Source organism: Periophthalmus magnuspinnatus, chromosome 6 (assembly GCF_009829125.3).
Source record: "Periophthalmus magnuspinnatus isolate fPerMag1 chromosome 6, fPerMag1.2.pri, whole genome shotgun sequence".
NCBI lineage: Eukaryota > Metazoa > Chordata > Actinopteri > Gobiiformes > Gobiidae > Periophthalmus > Periophthalmus magnuspinnatus.
Window position 1 is genome coordinate 23,855,323 of NC_047131.1, and position 16,825 is coordinate 23,872,147.

At 40.2% G+C, this 16,825-nt stretch overlaps 1 protein-coding gene across 1 annotated transcript in view; it reads left to right on the top strand.

The window, feature by feature from the left end:
• Positions 1 to 16,799, top strand: part of znrf1 (zinc and ring finger 1) — a 32,851-nt gene extending 16,052 nt beyond the window's left edge. The window contains exons 2-5 of the mRNA XM_033968068.2: positions 4,956 to 5,051; positions 13,186 to 13,291; positions 14,175 to 14,268; positions 14,364 to 16,799. Of these exons, the coding sequence (XP_033823959.1) occupies positions 4,956 to 5,051; positions 13,186 to 13,291; positions 14,175 to 14,232 (260 nt within the window). The 3' untranslated portion in view covers positions 14,233 to 14,268; positions 14,364 to 16,799. The remainder of the gene's footprint in view (positions 1 to 4,955; positions 5,052 to 13,185; positions 13,292 to 14,174; positions 14,269 to 14,363) is intronic.
• Positions 16,800 to 16,825: the final 26 nt, after the last annotated feature.

The following is a 16,825-nucleotide window of genomic DNA, read 5'->3' on the forward strand; positions in this document are numbered from 1 at the left end:
TGTGTCTTTCTTTGCCTTGACAAGTTATTGAGTACTGGTACTGATCAATTCAAATTCAATTGAACAATAGTACTTTCTGTTTTTAGTGGTTAGAGGTTATAATTTAAAGACACTTTCATGTTTTCATCCTCCTTGGATATCCTTGTTTATAAAGTCATGGTTTAGTTTAGTCCTAATTTGGATCAGATTTGATCCTGTTTTAGACCTTGGCTGGTTCAATACATTATTTATCATAACCAAACCATAGAAGTTCCCATTAGTAAGCTATAGTTCTTGTGTATATGTACAATCTGATAATATGGGATTCAAGTACTGTGTAAATGGTTCCATATCGAATAGTATGAGCCTATAGCTCAGCACGCTCAGCACAGTCTCGATCCACTCTCACATAGGCGCCTGTAGAATTAATGTATTACCCGCTCACTGGCACAGTTTATTTTTGTCCTGATGTGACCTTGTGAATATGAGATGTCCTGGTGGATCCGGATGGGAGGTTTTTTGGATCATACATGCTCATTTCTCCTGAAGAGTCTGAACTCACCTCACCTTCCTCTCATCTTTCCTGCATCTCTTCTTCTGTGTGTCTCTGTGGAGGCTCTGAAAATAGCAAACTAGGGAGAAGTGGGTCAGCTGCCATGTGGAAGACCCATGTGTAGTGAGTAACTGTCAAATTACTGTACCACTACTATTCACTCTTGGCAACAGTGGCTACCATACTGTTTGAGGGCAGGAGCATTAGATTAGTTACAAGGCAAACATGAAAGGGAAAATCACGTGAATGTTAAACCCAGCTGAAATTAAATTTTAGATAAAAAGCTCCATTCATATACATGGCTCCTAAAAATTTACCAGGACCCCCATTCACATCTGAATGACAATATTGTTAGTGTTATTTTAATTATTTTTTCAGACCAAGGTTTAGTTTGTTTTCATACCTGACATTTTGGACTGCTCACATGATGTCACTGTGATGTGTCCGGTCAGCTTATTTAAACAGGTTTTACTGCCGTCTTCTTACTGGTGGAGGCAGGACGACAGCGGCATTTGCAGTCCAACTTCTTCAAGACAGTATCCCAGGTGTGTGAGAGTTATAGTCCCATAGGCTCATTTCCGTATTTCAATTTCCTCCTTAATCCAGTGATGATGTTAGTTGTCCTCTGTTCCAATGATGTTTACGGAAATCTGCCCATGGGACAGTAAACCAGGACGAGGGGCCTTTTTTACTCTCGTATACTTGGGGTATTGTCCTGAAGAGGTTGGAGCTGCAACCTGTTGACCTGAGTTTCATTCAACAGGTTTATGTAAAAAGCATTATGAAACCTCTTTCCCAGCATTTCTGTAATTAAACCATCCATCCTTTTTCTTCCGCTCATCCGGAACTGGGTCATGGAGGAAATTTCAACCGCTTGTATCCTCGATCTTGTCCTTCCGGTCATTACCTAAAGCTCATGACCATAGGTGAGGGTAGGAACGCAGACTGACCGGTAAATCGAGAGCTTCACCTTTCGACTCAGCTTCTTCTTTACCATGACCATCTGATACAGCGACTGCATCACTGCAGACACTGCACCGATCTGCCTGTCAGTCTCATGCTTCATCCTCACTTGTGAACAAGATCCTTGAACTTCTCCACTTGAGGCAAAGACTCCCCACCCACCCGAAGAGGGCAACCCACCTTTTTCCGGTAGAGAAGCATGGCCTTGGATTTGGAGGAACTAATTCTCATTCCAGACGCTTCACACTTGGCTGAAAATCGCCCCAGTGCCTCCTGCAGGTCCTGGCTTGATGAAGCCATCAGGACAAGATCATCTGCAAACAGCAGAGATGAGATCCTGTAGTTCCCGAACCGAACCCCCTCCGGCCCCTGGCTGCGCCTAGAAATTCTGTCAATAAATACAATGTACAGAATCAGTGACAAAGGGCAGCCCTGGTGGAGTCCAATATGTACCAGAAACAGGATTCCCCTTCTTAAACAGAGGGACCACCACCCCGGTCTGCCAATCCAGTGGTACTGTCCCCGACCACCATGCAATGTTGCAGAGACGTGTCAACCAAGACAGCCCCACAACATCCAGAGACTTAAGGTACCGAGGATGGATCTCATCCACTCCTGGCGCCTTGCCACCAAGGAGCTTGCCAACTACCTCGGTGACTTCAGCCAGGGTGATGGATGAGTCCACCTCCAGGTCCCCAGTCTCTGCTTCCTCGTTGGAAGATGTGATGGTGGGATTGAGGAAATCCTCAAAGTATTCCTTCCACCGTCCAACAACATCCCTAGTCAAGGTCAGCAGCTCTCCACCCGCACCCAGAGTGTTGGTGAAACACTGCTTCCCACTTCTGAGGTGTTGGACGGTTTGTCAGAATCCCTTTGAGGCCGTCCGATAATCCTGCTCCATGGCCTCCCGGAACTTCTCCCAATCTCGAGTTTTTACCACTGCAACAACACTTAGCCCGCTGCTACTTGTTGGCTGCCTCAGGAATCCCACAAGCCAACAAGGCTTGATAGGACTCCTTCTTCAGCCTGATGGCATCCCTTACCTTCGGTGTCCACCTCCGGGTTCGGGGGTTGCCACCATGACAAGCACCGCAGACCTAACGACCACAGCTACAAGCAGCTACATCGACAATAGAGGCGGAGAATATGGCCCACTGGGAATCCATGTCCCCAGGTCCTTCCAGGATCAGGAAGAAGCTCTCCTGGAAGTGCGAGTTGAAAACACTCCTGACAGAGGGCTCTGCCAGATGTTCCCAACAGACCCTCACAGTACACTTGGGCCTGCTAGGTCTGTCCGGTTTCCACCTCCACCAGCGGATCCAACTCACCACAAGGTGGTGATCGTTTAACAGCTCTGCGCCCCTCTCTTCACCTGAGTGTCCAAGACTAGTACCCCTCCCAGGCACGCCAAGAAGGCTGGGTACTCTGCACTGCTGTTTGGCCCGTAGGCTGACACAACAGTGAGAGACCTGTCCTCATCTTGAAAGCGCAGGAACGCAACCCTCCAACACAAGCCGGCTGAGCTTGGGGCAATTAGCAAGCCCACACCAGCTTGCCTCCTCTCCCCGCGGGTAATGCTAAAGAAATGGAGAGTACAGCCCCTCTCGAGGAGTTGGGTTCCAGAGTCCAAGCTGCGCATGGAGTTGAGGCCAACTATATCTAGCGGGTAACACTCAGCCTTCCGCACAAGCTCAGCCCCCCCAGCAAGTTGACATTCCATGTCCCCAGAGCCAGTCTCCATGTGTGGAGATCCGGTTGTCGAGGCTCTCGCCTTTGACTGCCGCCCACATCTCTATGCACCAGCCTTTCATGGATCCTCCCGCAGGTGGTGGATCCACGGGAGGATGCCCCCACGTCGCTCCTTCGAGCTGAGTCCGACCGGGCCCCGTGAGGAAAGGCCCGGCTACCAAGAGCTCGCTGGCAAGCACCCACCCCAGGCCTGACTCCAGGGTGGGGCCCCGGTAACACTAATCCAGGCGACATAGGTAGCCTTGATCTTTTGCTTGTCATGAAAGGCTTCTGTAATCAAACAATGAATGGAATTATAACTCAGTGGTGTCACCAACGAAACAAAGCTTGTATTGAAGAAACATTTGTTTTGAAGAAGATAAAGTGCTGGTTGCAATCGTCTGGCATTCACACCTTACCCACCTATGACCTTGATCTGTCAAATTGTGTACCTGTTCACTTAATGCAGAAAACATGCTGTAATTGGTGGGGAAAGAAAGAAATGAAGCATCAATGGAGGAAAACCAGTCTGTTTCTCTATATTGACAATAGAATGAGAATATTCTTCAGGTGAGCCAGACTAGATTTAATTTGAATCGACTGAAGAATTAACAAAAGATAAGAGACCAAATGATAAGTTTCTACTGAATAAAAACAAGGTTCTCTTCTTCACTGTAGGTGATTAAACCATCGTTCAGTCAATTCCAGATCTGTAGCTTGTAACAGAAAGTAAACTTCAGTGTGTTTAATGCAGAGCTGTTTTAAGAAAGCCGTTGAACAACTTCAGTTTGAGCCTAATTCTTCTCATGTGGTCTAGTGGTTTATTTGATTATGTGCGCTTGTCTAACATGGTTCAAAGAAATGCGTTGTGTATTCTTTAACAAACTTAAACATGATGGTTAAGGGAAAAGTTTCTCTTTGTACACACTCAGTCTTTTTGAAATGAGACACTATAAAACTTGTACATAATCGTGTTGAGGGCACAAATATAGTTATTGGAGATTCGACAGTTCTTCCTCCCACACACTGTTTCTGTATCTTAATGTTTTGTTGACTCTTAAAAATATATGCAACATTTGTGCCATGTTTCTATGATATTTTCTTGAGCACTGATTCATGTGATGCCAACTACACAATAAATACATTCAAAAAAGATATACACCGGCTAACTAGGGCCTTTTGGGATTTTTGGGGGCTGATACTGATATGAGGAGGTGATGACAGCCAATATAACAGCCTACATATTTAGTGTTGTAATAATTCACTGTAAATCTTTAATTGAAAGTTAGGTTTGTCTCTTTTAGATTTTAAGTTGGCTTTATATGGGCTTTTAAAAATGGCCTAATGGTATTTTTGCATAACATTCTTTTCAATAGAAACTGAAGTGAATGACCTGATAGAAGCGATGAGCCTAATAACACAGCGGTAATTAATTATATGCAAAACTATAACAAATATGCCACATTATCTACCAAACAATATATCGGTCAGGCCCTATAGCTACCTTTACTTGAGTAGTTCGCTTTAGTAAGAAGGAGCCTATCTGTTCAATGCACAGGTTGATCTGGTCAAGGATTTTTTTTTTTTTTTTTGCTCTTCTAATTTTTTTGCATGGCCATACATATTGGTCGTAGTTTTGCCATCAACAGTCAAACCACACTTGCAGAGTAATCTAGTATGCACAGTGTTTAAGTAAATTCTACCACAAACATGTATTTGTGTATATTTTCAGGATTCAAGTGTCCTGTCTGCTCCAAGTCTGTCGCATCCAATGAAATGGAGGTTCACTTCATCATGTGTCTAAGCAAGCCCCGCCTCTCCTACAACGGTAAGACTAAAACACAATAACACACAGAACTCTAATCTTATTTACTTAAAAGTTGTGCTCTTATAATGATACAGGCAATATACAGTGCATATAATCTGGAATAACCTACAGATGAAAGGAAAGAAATTCATGTTTTTGGTCAGTATCCTTTGCAGTAGTTGGCTTTGTGGTAGAAAATGGTGTTGTGTTTGAGTTGATGTCTCTGTTTGTTGTAGCAAATGGCACATTTTGCAATAAAAGTTGAAATGCCAAATATATCCGACTATGAAGAGTGTTAGCACAAATAGACTTCAAACAAACAAACAAAATATAGTGATATTTATGGTCTTTTATACAATCATTTAGCAGTAGCATTTAGTAATTTTGCATTGCTACAGCAAGTGCACTTATGGAGAAGATTCAGTCTATACTCTCCTCAAGCCGGTTCAATATTCAGGGGGATTTTCTCTGTGTGGACTAAAGCAGAAATCACTACATAAGTGATGCTATCACGCATACTTTGAATATTATCCAAAAATTACAATATGCTGTAAACGATTCATTGTGGGATTCAAAATGTGAGGGCTCCCAAGGAGTAGATTTTTATTCCCTAGATACAAACACACTGCCATGTGGTACAAAGGTCTGCATTGTCGCCGCAAGGACTCTCTATAGCTTTTACGTAGTTTGTACAACAAACAGTCCCATGTCTCAGATTTAATAGGGTCATATGTGTATGGACTATATCTCTCACCTGTACCGCAGTCTGCTGTTGGACATGTGCCATAAATGATTCAGGACTGCTGTAAATGCAGTAGCATGTCCCGCTTGTCAGTGCTCTGACGTTATGTCTCAGGATCCCAGTGCATTTAGAGCTGTACCACACACTTGTAAACAGTCTGTTTTAACCTTGAGGACTGTGCAGTCTCTATGGGCTTTCACATAACACTGTGTAATAATCTACGGCATGTGTCAGGGCCCTTTATTCTCCTATTGATCATCTGTGCAGCTCATAACTCTTCCATCTGTACTCTTCCAACTACTGTAGAGTGTTTGAGAGAGGAAGAGTGAGACAAAGCCATCCAAAACACTGTATAATGGCACTGGATTAAAAAAGAAAATATACAAAAAAAAATGTAGCAGTTTGTTATCATGATTATGACTACAATATGTTAACAAAGCTCTTGCTTTCAATTATATAACTACATATTTTGTACTTATTTTTTTGAAATGTCTTATCCATACATATTTTTGCCCTTGCTTGTTTGTTTGGATAAGAATTTGCTTAACATTTGTGCAAAGGGTGTAGGAGTGTGTCCATTTATCAGTGCCTCATATAAGCTACACTATGTGCTGGCTTTGGGCCTATACCTTGTGGACTCCTATTTTTTTCCTGAAGCAGAGTCCTGTTTCATTAATGGTCCGGATGCTGTGAGACCTGTGATTGACAGCCTCCTCATCGCCCTTAGCAACAGTGTGACTGACAGCTGCTCTCTCCTCTCAGGACTGGGTACATTGAAGTTTGCTACAGGCTCAGGTTCACCTTGTCCGTGACTGTTTTATCTATTGTATGAAAATATAAGAAACATATCATATGTATTTTAAGTGATTGTCCTGAGCATAAATACAGTTTTCATAATTTTCATGTAAAGCTTTGTCATAGTCTTTATCATCTTTTAAAATGTAACAGACTTTACATTTGGATAGTAACACAAATGCAGTGTCAATACTGTTGACATTGTGTTCATGGCTTCTCGTCTTTTCAACATTTCAGGTCATATTTTTAGATTGATAATAGGGCTATTTCCTGTCATTATGATGTAATTACTGCTCTGTCTGAGTCAAATCTCTTCTCATGTTTGGGCATGGCATTTTTGGAAATCTGTGTACAGCCCAGATAATGATTATTCAATTATTAAGTTAGTTGACAATTATTGTAATAATTGTTTAGTTTAGTAGTTGTGATTAATTGATGAACTTGTTTCGGCTCTAGACTTAGCACACATTTAAGTCAACCAGGTGATTTAGCTGCCAGTTTATTGTTAGTTTATCCATTATGTGGGCTCTTGTAAAAGCAGGCTTGGAGCTATTAAAAATACACGTCATTCTTTTATGTTTTTAGCTGCAACAAGAGGTGCAATTACTACAGTTTATTTATTACTGTGGCAATATTTTTACTTAAAGGTGCACTATGTAACTTTTATCGAGGCAGCCTGCCACCTACTTACTTTCTTTAAGATATTGCTTTGCCTGGAATGCTCCGATATTGTTGGCATTAAACTTGTCTATTTTGTGCCTATTCAACAGGTGTTTTTTATTGGTCAAATTTACCTTGAAGACATGCATTCTTACTGTGAGCGGGGTCACCTCTTCACATATTTGATCTGTAACATGGCTGCTTGTCTCCATGGAGATAGATGAATTTAACAGACCTTCCACCAGAAAAGTTGCATAATGCATCTTTAATTGGAGTCTTTTTATTCACCTGATTCAAAACACATTTACTCTCAAAATTACTCTCTGATAAATGCATACACATAGAAGCATCATAAATAATAGAGCCAGGGCTTAAGACAAACTGCCCCTCATAGCATTGTGTAAAAGCACAGTGTGACAGCTCTGACACAGCCTGAGCAGTGAGCTGGTAGTTGGCCGGGGCTCATGTGGGAGTACAGTGAGTGACAGAGAGGGGCAGTGGGCTGGAGACGTCTGCAGACTGAGGGCTGATGTCTGAGCAGAGGGTCAGAGCACACATACTGCACTAAATCACCCCACCCCCCACCCCCGTCCACCACCTTCCACCCACTCCCGCTCTGTCACTCTCTCAGGATCGTTGTCCTCTCCATCTCTGCATCAGCCTTCAGTCCATCTCTCGAGGTAGTGCATAAAACCCCTTACTGTAGCTTATCTCGTTTCCCAGTATACTTGGGGGTGTGTTGTCAATCACTGCGGCTTCTCTGCGAAATACCATTACACCTGCACACAATGAGCAATACAATAGAGAGTTCTAGCGCTGGACTTTAAGCAGAGCGACTGACCGGTCACAGAAGTCTACACTCCATCTTTGTTTTGTTTCATTGTACTGAGGGCAGTGTGAAACTAATCCTAATTTGGAGAAACATGTTTAATCCTCTAATGAAATGTGAAATAATTACATTTCTAATTGGCAAGGTTTTTTTTAATGAATTTAATCTGTATTATAGTGGATCCATAATTTAGTTGCTATGGAAATTTAGTAGCTTGATTTTACGACCTGTTCCACTGTTGTGATGTTGGTCAAAATGTTCAATGCATATATAGATTCAACCGTTAAATTTATGGAAAGGTATGATGTTATTTGTCTAATATGTCTATGTTAGCACTCTTCTGCAGCATGTGTAAAGCTCAGGACTCTGACAAACACACATCATAGAATTTACAGTGAGCCTTGTTAAGCCAATGGAGATTTTAAGATGCTAAATACTAAACTTAACATTCATTCCAATCTTTTTTGACATTATAGAGAGATGGATGTATTTACCAGTAGTGACCCAGTTGTTTATCGGGTAGTTTTACTTTCTTTGGCTAATATATCAGTGAATGTTACACCGCTGCCACAAAACATGACAGATTTCCATGGTAGCGGCCATTTTTTGTTGTTCCTTCCCAAACGCTACACAAGCTTGTTTTCGAGCATTTGTCTACAGGTGCTCCATGGAAGCTAGTGAAACCTGGTGTGCACTGTCCATTCTGAAATCTTGTATACATTACACTTGTAACAAGGAACATTACGCCTCAAGCAAGGACATAGGTCGGGTAAAATAAAGGACTGACTCTAAATATAAACCACAGTTCCTCATGTCCGTTTCCCCGGTAAGGTCTTTTGAAGTGAAGGTTGGATAAAGCGCAGTATGTAACATAACTATCAGGGTGTGGTATATGAGGACACAGCAGTACACTGTGATAGTGGACTACAGAGACGGAGCATGGGTTAGTGAGGACAAAGGAACAGACAAGACAGAGAGAATTTAGTGGTGTGAGCCTGAGCCAGACAGACTCCCCTAACTCATAATTAATGTGGAGGAGCAAGGAGCCAAATGGGTGCTGGCAGGACGTCCAGCAGGGACAGGCCAAAGTCACTGAACTGCTCCAGGTGAGACAGGTTTACCCCAAACTCAATTATCAGCCATTGTCAGTGTTGTCTCTGTTAATATAGTTGGCCTGTGTTTTTGCATAGGCTGCCTGTCACAAACATTCCTCACAAGGCTAGAAGCTGTCAGAGGCAGATTACTAATTTCCCTCAAGTCCATATTGTTTTATTCATTTATTTATATATTTTGTTTAAATTCTGCTTCTGAATATGAAATCAGAATTAACAGTGCACTTTGTAACTGTTCTGGTGGTGAGGCCGCTACATGGTTGTTACAAGGAGATGCTGTTCTTTTGAAAGAAATCTTCCACAATGGCGTTAACCTTATCTATTTACCATTTTATCTTCCAATACAGGTGTTTTCATTTTCATTTTTACAGTCTCCTCTTCACAATCTAGAGGCTATACAAAATGTACATGTGTTTCTCACTAAAGCACATCCTTTCTGTTAAAGAAAAACAGAAGTACAACTACAGTGCCTAAGTGTAACACCTTTAATGTGTTTGTCTATACAATGACCCAGTTTCTGCTGTGGGACATGGATTTGGGTCACACACTGGCACACAATGGGTTAAGAGGCTGCTGCAAAATCCTGCTTTCCTTAAATTATACACCTAACTCAGACACACTGCTTTATCAGGATGAAAGACACAAGATCAAGACAAATATCCAGTGAAGTAAGCACTGAAATGGTATGTAAAATGAAAAAAATAACAAGCCTGCCTCTTCTTGCTCTACGTATCTAAGTTCAAATACACCTTTAGCCTTTAATAACAAAACAAAATGTATTTTCTCTAATATAATCATTTCTTGTATTTTTCATTATGAGTGTGAAAACATGCAGCCACCTCTTTGCTTCATTGCTCTTGCTCCAAAAATCTGTTGAGAAAATACCGGCCTGATACATTTTGCCGATAGGATAAATATGAAACCGTCCCCTGATATCACCAATACCAATGTTACGGATATATCACACATTCCTATCCAAAAACACTAAATTAATCCACATCATCGCCTGAGAACTGACCTGTTTTTGGAAGGATTTAAAATGCTCTCCACTTGATTAATAATGCTCAGGTCATAGGTTCATACTAGACCAAATACCTGCTTCACACCAAGTCAGAGGAAGCTGGAAATACTGATAAACATTTGCGATTTCTGGAGAAGTACATTCCATACATCTTGCTTTTGTAAAAGTTATGCTGGAGGATACAATGTACTTGGTGCACAAGTTTAAATTAGTGATTGGGAATTGTTTTTTTGATATTAAAATTAGTTTTCATGATAACTCAGGTCACAGTGGAATAGTAAGTAATAATAAGTTATAATTGTGAGAATATTAGAAGCAAAAATAAGTACTGTTTAATTATTTTACTCAAAAACAGTAAACATAAATTTTAAGTGCCATTTTATTTGGGTGTTTATGTCAGATTAACTTTACTTTATCATTCAGAAAGTTAGATTTCACAAAGTTTGTCACATAGATGTCGGCGTAATCCTTCAATCATTCAGGATCCATAGTAAAAGAAAAATTCAAATCTGTCAACTGGACAAAAAGTTGTGAGTGAAGACATGGAGCAGCAAAAGAAAGATAATCTATTATAATAAATGGGAATGAGCAAAAATGAGGTTTCACTGTTGTTTAATGGTGTCAATAACTGTGAACAATACTTAAATTGTAACAGTAAAATCCTATATTGCAACATCCTTGTCGCCACACTCTCATGGTGGCTCGTCTGTTGCTGATCCAGAAATTAAGCATTGTAAAACTGTGTCACATAATGTCACTGAAAAACACAGGAGTCTCTAAATCCGGGATGAGCTGCAGCGTTACCTGAAGTGGCCTGACGGGAGACGTGATATGAAAGAAGTGGAGAGAGGACACGGAGACGCAGCGAACAATGGAGTCAGACGGGGTGAGGAGAGAGATAGTGCAGTGGGGTTATGGGAGTTCTAAGCTGATTTGCAGTCGGAGCATATGTCTTCAATGTGTTATTCAATTTCTAGACCTATTCTCAAACCACAACATCAGCTTTGTCTGCTATGCATTGAGCTTAGTCTTCGTTGTCAAATCTTCAAAATGTATATAGTGCAATAATTAAAGTTATGGGAAGAGGATGAGTCATTTTCTATCCTTTGGCACCTGTTAGATAGTTACGATCTGCTATGTTTTGACACTCATCTCTCTCATCTCACTCATCTCAAGTCATTTAAGGTTAGGATTAGGGGCTGCAGCAGTTGAAATAACGGCTGTCTAGCTGACTACTATAAGCATTGATTGTAGTAAATAGATATTCATTTTCTCTTCTCTCTTTCACACTGAAATCCTTCGTATCCATTCCGTGATCAGCATCATTAAAGGTCCTATATTACAAAATTGACTCGAGAGTTTTAAGTCATGTTTAAAAGCTGTTAGCTCCTCAAAAATATACTTATGTTTTGATTCATTCACATATGTTTGAGTAATCCTTTATTATTAGTCTGTCTACATCTCCAAAGCTCTGTTGCACCTTGTGATGTCATGTAGTGGTTGTTTTCAAGTTAACAACTACCTTTTACTTCAGTAGAGATGGACAATTACTAGTTTGAAATAATCCAAATGATTCTAATGAAGGTGTATGGAGTTTAAAAACACAGGACTTCCTGTATTATCACATGACATCACAAGGTGGAGCAGAGTGTTGTCAGTTTGAGAGCAGAGCTCAGCCTAATTATGCAGAGTTGATCTTTTAAACGTGTGTATGAAACAAACACAACTCCAGGTATGTTTTTGGTGAGGAAACAACATTGTAACATAGATCAGAACAAAGCGTAATATTAATCCCTTTAAATCAAACTCTCTGAATGATAAAAGTTATGTTAATATTATGTTAAAGCTAATTACAAAAAAACATGCTTCTTAAATGTTCACAATTTAGATTTTTATTTTTTGCTGCTGTCATGATTACATTGTGACCTATAACGATTAACCAAATAACCTTGACGTCACTCCCTACTCGGTCTAAGTACCAAAGATTATCTACACAATAAACTATTCATCACACCTGGCCCTTTTGTCTCCATCGGAGTATAAAGGGCGTACTGACTAAACAATATAATACTCAAACAAGTAATGCTGTGGTTAGGGGTAAATTCTCCTAAGCATCTACATAAAAATACATCTGAATAAACACATTTGGAGTTGACACAAAAACAGTGAGATCTGTGCATTGATTCCATTAGTCTAGGCGCCCCTCTCCCAGCAGGGGGCGTGTGAGTGAGCTGAGCAGCGAGATGACACACTGCAGGCTTATAATTGGCGACGTGCTGGGAGCAGGCTGCCTCTAATTGACTCAGTGTGGATTAGACTTCACTGTGTTTTTTACTTTAATCAGCAGCCAAAGCCAAAACCAGGACCGCCCACTCTTCAGAGACATGCCCACTGACACTACACCCTCCCACTACTCACACTTACACAAAGTACTATTGCATTTTGGTGACTTTACAATGGATGTCCTTTCTGAAGAAACCACTTCCAGTTATGATAAAATGCCTTTGGGGTAAAAGAGATTTTCTATATAGCAATTTATATAAACTGTACAGACTCACATTGTGCAACTTGTCACCCTTTGTTTTCTTTTTGACGTACTTGAAGTTGAAAGTCCATCAAATTTGTCCTGATTATGCCAGTGTAGTGTAAGTGTAGTTGTGGCTGGGTTTGTTTTTAGCTCATAAACTGTGTAGGATTTCACTTTGTCAGCAGGTACAGGTCTTACTCCATCTGCTGGTGCTTTTTATAACTACATCATCATTGATAGTGTGGAGTTAATGCCTCCACCAAGCCCATGTTGTACAAGGTATAAGGTCCAAAAAATGCATGATGTAGCTAATTTAAAATGACCAGAAAGTGAAAAAGCTGGATTGGTGCATCTCTACTTCACTCTGCTGACGGCCATGTTTGATGTGTCTGCTATAGATGAAAGATAGTCACTGGTGAATATTTATACTCTATCTGACATGTTCGGTTGCATGTTTTGTGTGTCTCAGATGATGTGTTGGCGAGGGACGCTGGGGAGTGTGTAATCTGTCTGGAAGAACTGCAGCAAGGGGACACCATCGCCAGACTGCCGTGCCTCTGCATCTACCACAAAAGGTGAGACACACTTTGAACGCCTGCCCATTCTATAATCCGCCACTTCTCCTAATGAAATGACCGCACACTGCAATGAAAGACTCAATGGGCAAAAGTCGTCTTTATTGATTTAGAGGTTATTCATATTTTGTCATAGGGTTAAAGATGCTAAGTGTTGTTTTTCTAAATAGCCTTTTCTATGTGAGATTGATAGTAGTAGAAGAACGTAATGAGCAGGGGTTAAAATGCTAATAGCTGAGAAGACTTGTTTGATACAAATGATATCTTGTGCCAGGCCTTTCTATGCAAAGGCCTTAAATAACCCTTTTGGCACTGTACTTTTTACTATCTTTTATGATATACATTTTGAAGTTAAACTGAAATTAGACAAAGTTGATAATGCAACACGGTCTTGTGTAAATCCTTACTACAAGTCTTCACCTCCTGACCAAATATCTTAGAAATAAAATAGTTCCCCAGCTTGGTCCCAATGGTACATATTTTACCCAGGCAATTTTGAGCAGTACATCATGATGTCAGCAGGTGTCAGCATAACTGATGCAAGCCTGGACCGTTCCATCAAGTACAAGCACACCACATATCATGACTGCACATTGACTTTGCTAAGTCAATACTATAGAATTTGCAATTTTGTATTTGAAACCTGTTCTCTTATAAATAAATATAGCCAATAAGCAAAAAACATTGGCCAGATCTTAATGTTGTCAGTTTGTGCTTCTAAATTATATAGAATTCTTAGTGGAGGACCTATAAAAATAAAGAAAAGTAGCAAATTGTACTAGACCATAATGTTATCTGGGGTGAGAACTGGGAAACAAAGATAAAAAAAACCCAAAAAACAACTAAATAAATGTAGCAGCACTAATGAAATGTGTGTGTGCAGCTGTATAGACTCATGGTTTGAGATTAACCGGTCCTGTCCTGAACACCCGTCTGACTGACAACTGACCACTGGGCCTACACAAAGACTGCACCAGGTAACACCCCAGGCTGCATGAGTGATTAAATAAAACAATGTGTCTGTAAAGTACTATACCTTTGATTATACTGTGACTTCTATGTGTCTATGCAGAACCTGCGGTGGCGCTGATGTGAACAACCTGAGACAGACGCAACAATCCCATACTTATCCAGAAGAAACCATCATTGTCACGGCAATTATAACTTCTTGTCGATTCAACCAAAAGCACTTGAGCTCAGAAGCCATGCTCCATTATGTCTGAATCATAGACAGTGTGGGCTCGTCCTGTCCCGAGCCTCGCCGCTGAAGACGTATGGGTCCTTTGGGGACATATCCTCACTGGGACCTTATAGGAATAATTATGGGGACACAGACAGTGAGGAGTGGACTTACAGAGGAGTGGTTTTATTGTTATTGTGCAATGCCAGACTGAACAACAATTGCTTTACTCATATTAATCGATCACAGATTTCAATTTGATTTTGGAGTCTTTTTAAAAACAATAAAACAAACACAAATTGCTTCCATTATTGATTTGACAAGACAAATACTCTAAATTCTCGTTTAAAAGAACACAGGTGATCACTGACGATATGAAATCATCAGATGCCAGTTTGCTTAAAATGCAATTATTAACTCGGGCATCTTGCAAGTCAAGCAGTTAAAACGTCAATTTGTGATTGCTATAAAAGTACACAAAACCATTTAAAATCTTGGTTCCACTGTCAGTCCACTCCTTGATTAATAGTGAAAGTAATTAGGGGACATCAAGACAAGGCACAGAAGATCCAGACAGATGAACTATGCTGTGTAATATACAGTGAGCCTCTCATCTCACCACAGGACAGTACCAAGTCTCCTGCAGACTGGTCTAAGTGTGCTTCTCATAGAGCTTCTGACCTCCTCGCCAATTCGACCATAATTGTAATCAAACAAGTCCCCACAACGCTTGTAGAGTCCTCAAGAATGCACAAGTGTGTATATGTGGGTCTACAGAGAAAGTCCATGGGGAGGAGAAGGAGCAGCCATGTATCTAATGCTCCTGTTGCATTGTGTGTGTGTTTGTGTGACAGTAAGAATAGTGGATTCAAAATGAGAAAATGTGAACTACAATGAAAACTTTTTGAAAGATATACCAATCATCTTCATTTATAATTCATCAGAGAAATGGTATTACTCATACCTCATTACTCATATGTTTTAGTAATGTAAGCTGTTACAAAATGCTGGTGACATTTGGGCGTTATATGTTTTTGTGTCATAAAAAATCAAGGTCAGTAATTGTCCTGAAAAACTAACAAATTAAAAAGTAATTAGTGTTACCACAACTTAACTCATCTTGTAGACGTCCCAACCTACAAAATTTCTGGTATCAGGTCTTTATAGACATTACATATGAATTATTTATCACAACATATTTCTTTTTCTACACAGTTACCAGAGGCATGGTCCACTATTCTTCTGTCTATGGTGTGTGTTGTCCGGCTTCATGTGTGAATGTGCACTGTATATATGACTGAGTGACTACAGATGTGTGTCTGTGACTGGTTTAATGTTTACAGTGCAGAGGTCCAAGTCTTCAGTCTGTGAGTCATCCCTAGCTTCTTCTCACGATGTCCACACAACCATTTCTCCCAAAGTCAATGTATGTGACATTTCCCGAAACTTGGACAAACAGACGGAGAATAAATCTCTTATTGTTTACATTGAACGTGCTTAGAGACTGACTGGGTTACAAGTGGTGCAACAGAGAAAGTAAGAGCTGGACAAGCACAAGTTTAGTTCACTGATTAAAAAAAAAAAGAAAAAAAAAAAAAGCCCTACTACTGTGATACAATGTACAAAATAAAATGTGAGGATGTATTGTCACAAAACATACAGATATTTACTCTTATCTCAATATTTTTTAAATATTATTTATACCATCTAAATAAGAAAAGTAACATCACTAATGAACATATTGTATAACAAGTTATGAGTATTGCAAATAGCACTTTTAATAGATATGCTCTGCTTGCCAACTAAACAAAAGTACATTAACTAGAGGTGACTCCAGTATCACCTTGTTCTGAACAAACATTACAGGTTTTATTCACTACTCAAACCTCCTACCTCCTGAATAAAGCTCATGAATCACTTGCTGCATTTTAATTCTTTTGAACACACTGAAAATGTGAAATGGTCACAGTTTTAGGAGAGATGGTTGTGTAATTGTTGTTCAGTTTTATATGAATGAGTTTGTGTGTGTGGATGTATATGTGTGTGTTAGCTGCTGGCAAGGCGCCTCCCTTCAATGCTTCTGTCTCCATGTGTCCCACAGACTAGAACAGATCTGACTGTGGCTCACACCCTGAGGACTGTAGTCTCGTGGAGTAGTGCCACTGGACTTATTTATTCATTTGTTCATATTTAACAATATTTGTTTATATTACAATCATGTGAGGTGTAACTCACTCTCCAGAACGAGCTGGCGTATGAAGACTACTACAACAAACTGCATTTACAACGCTACTGTAAACAAATGGTGGAATAAATTGTGCTAGATGATATACTCAACTGACTGTGTGAATTCT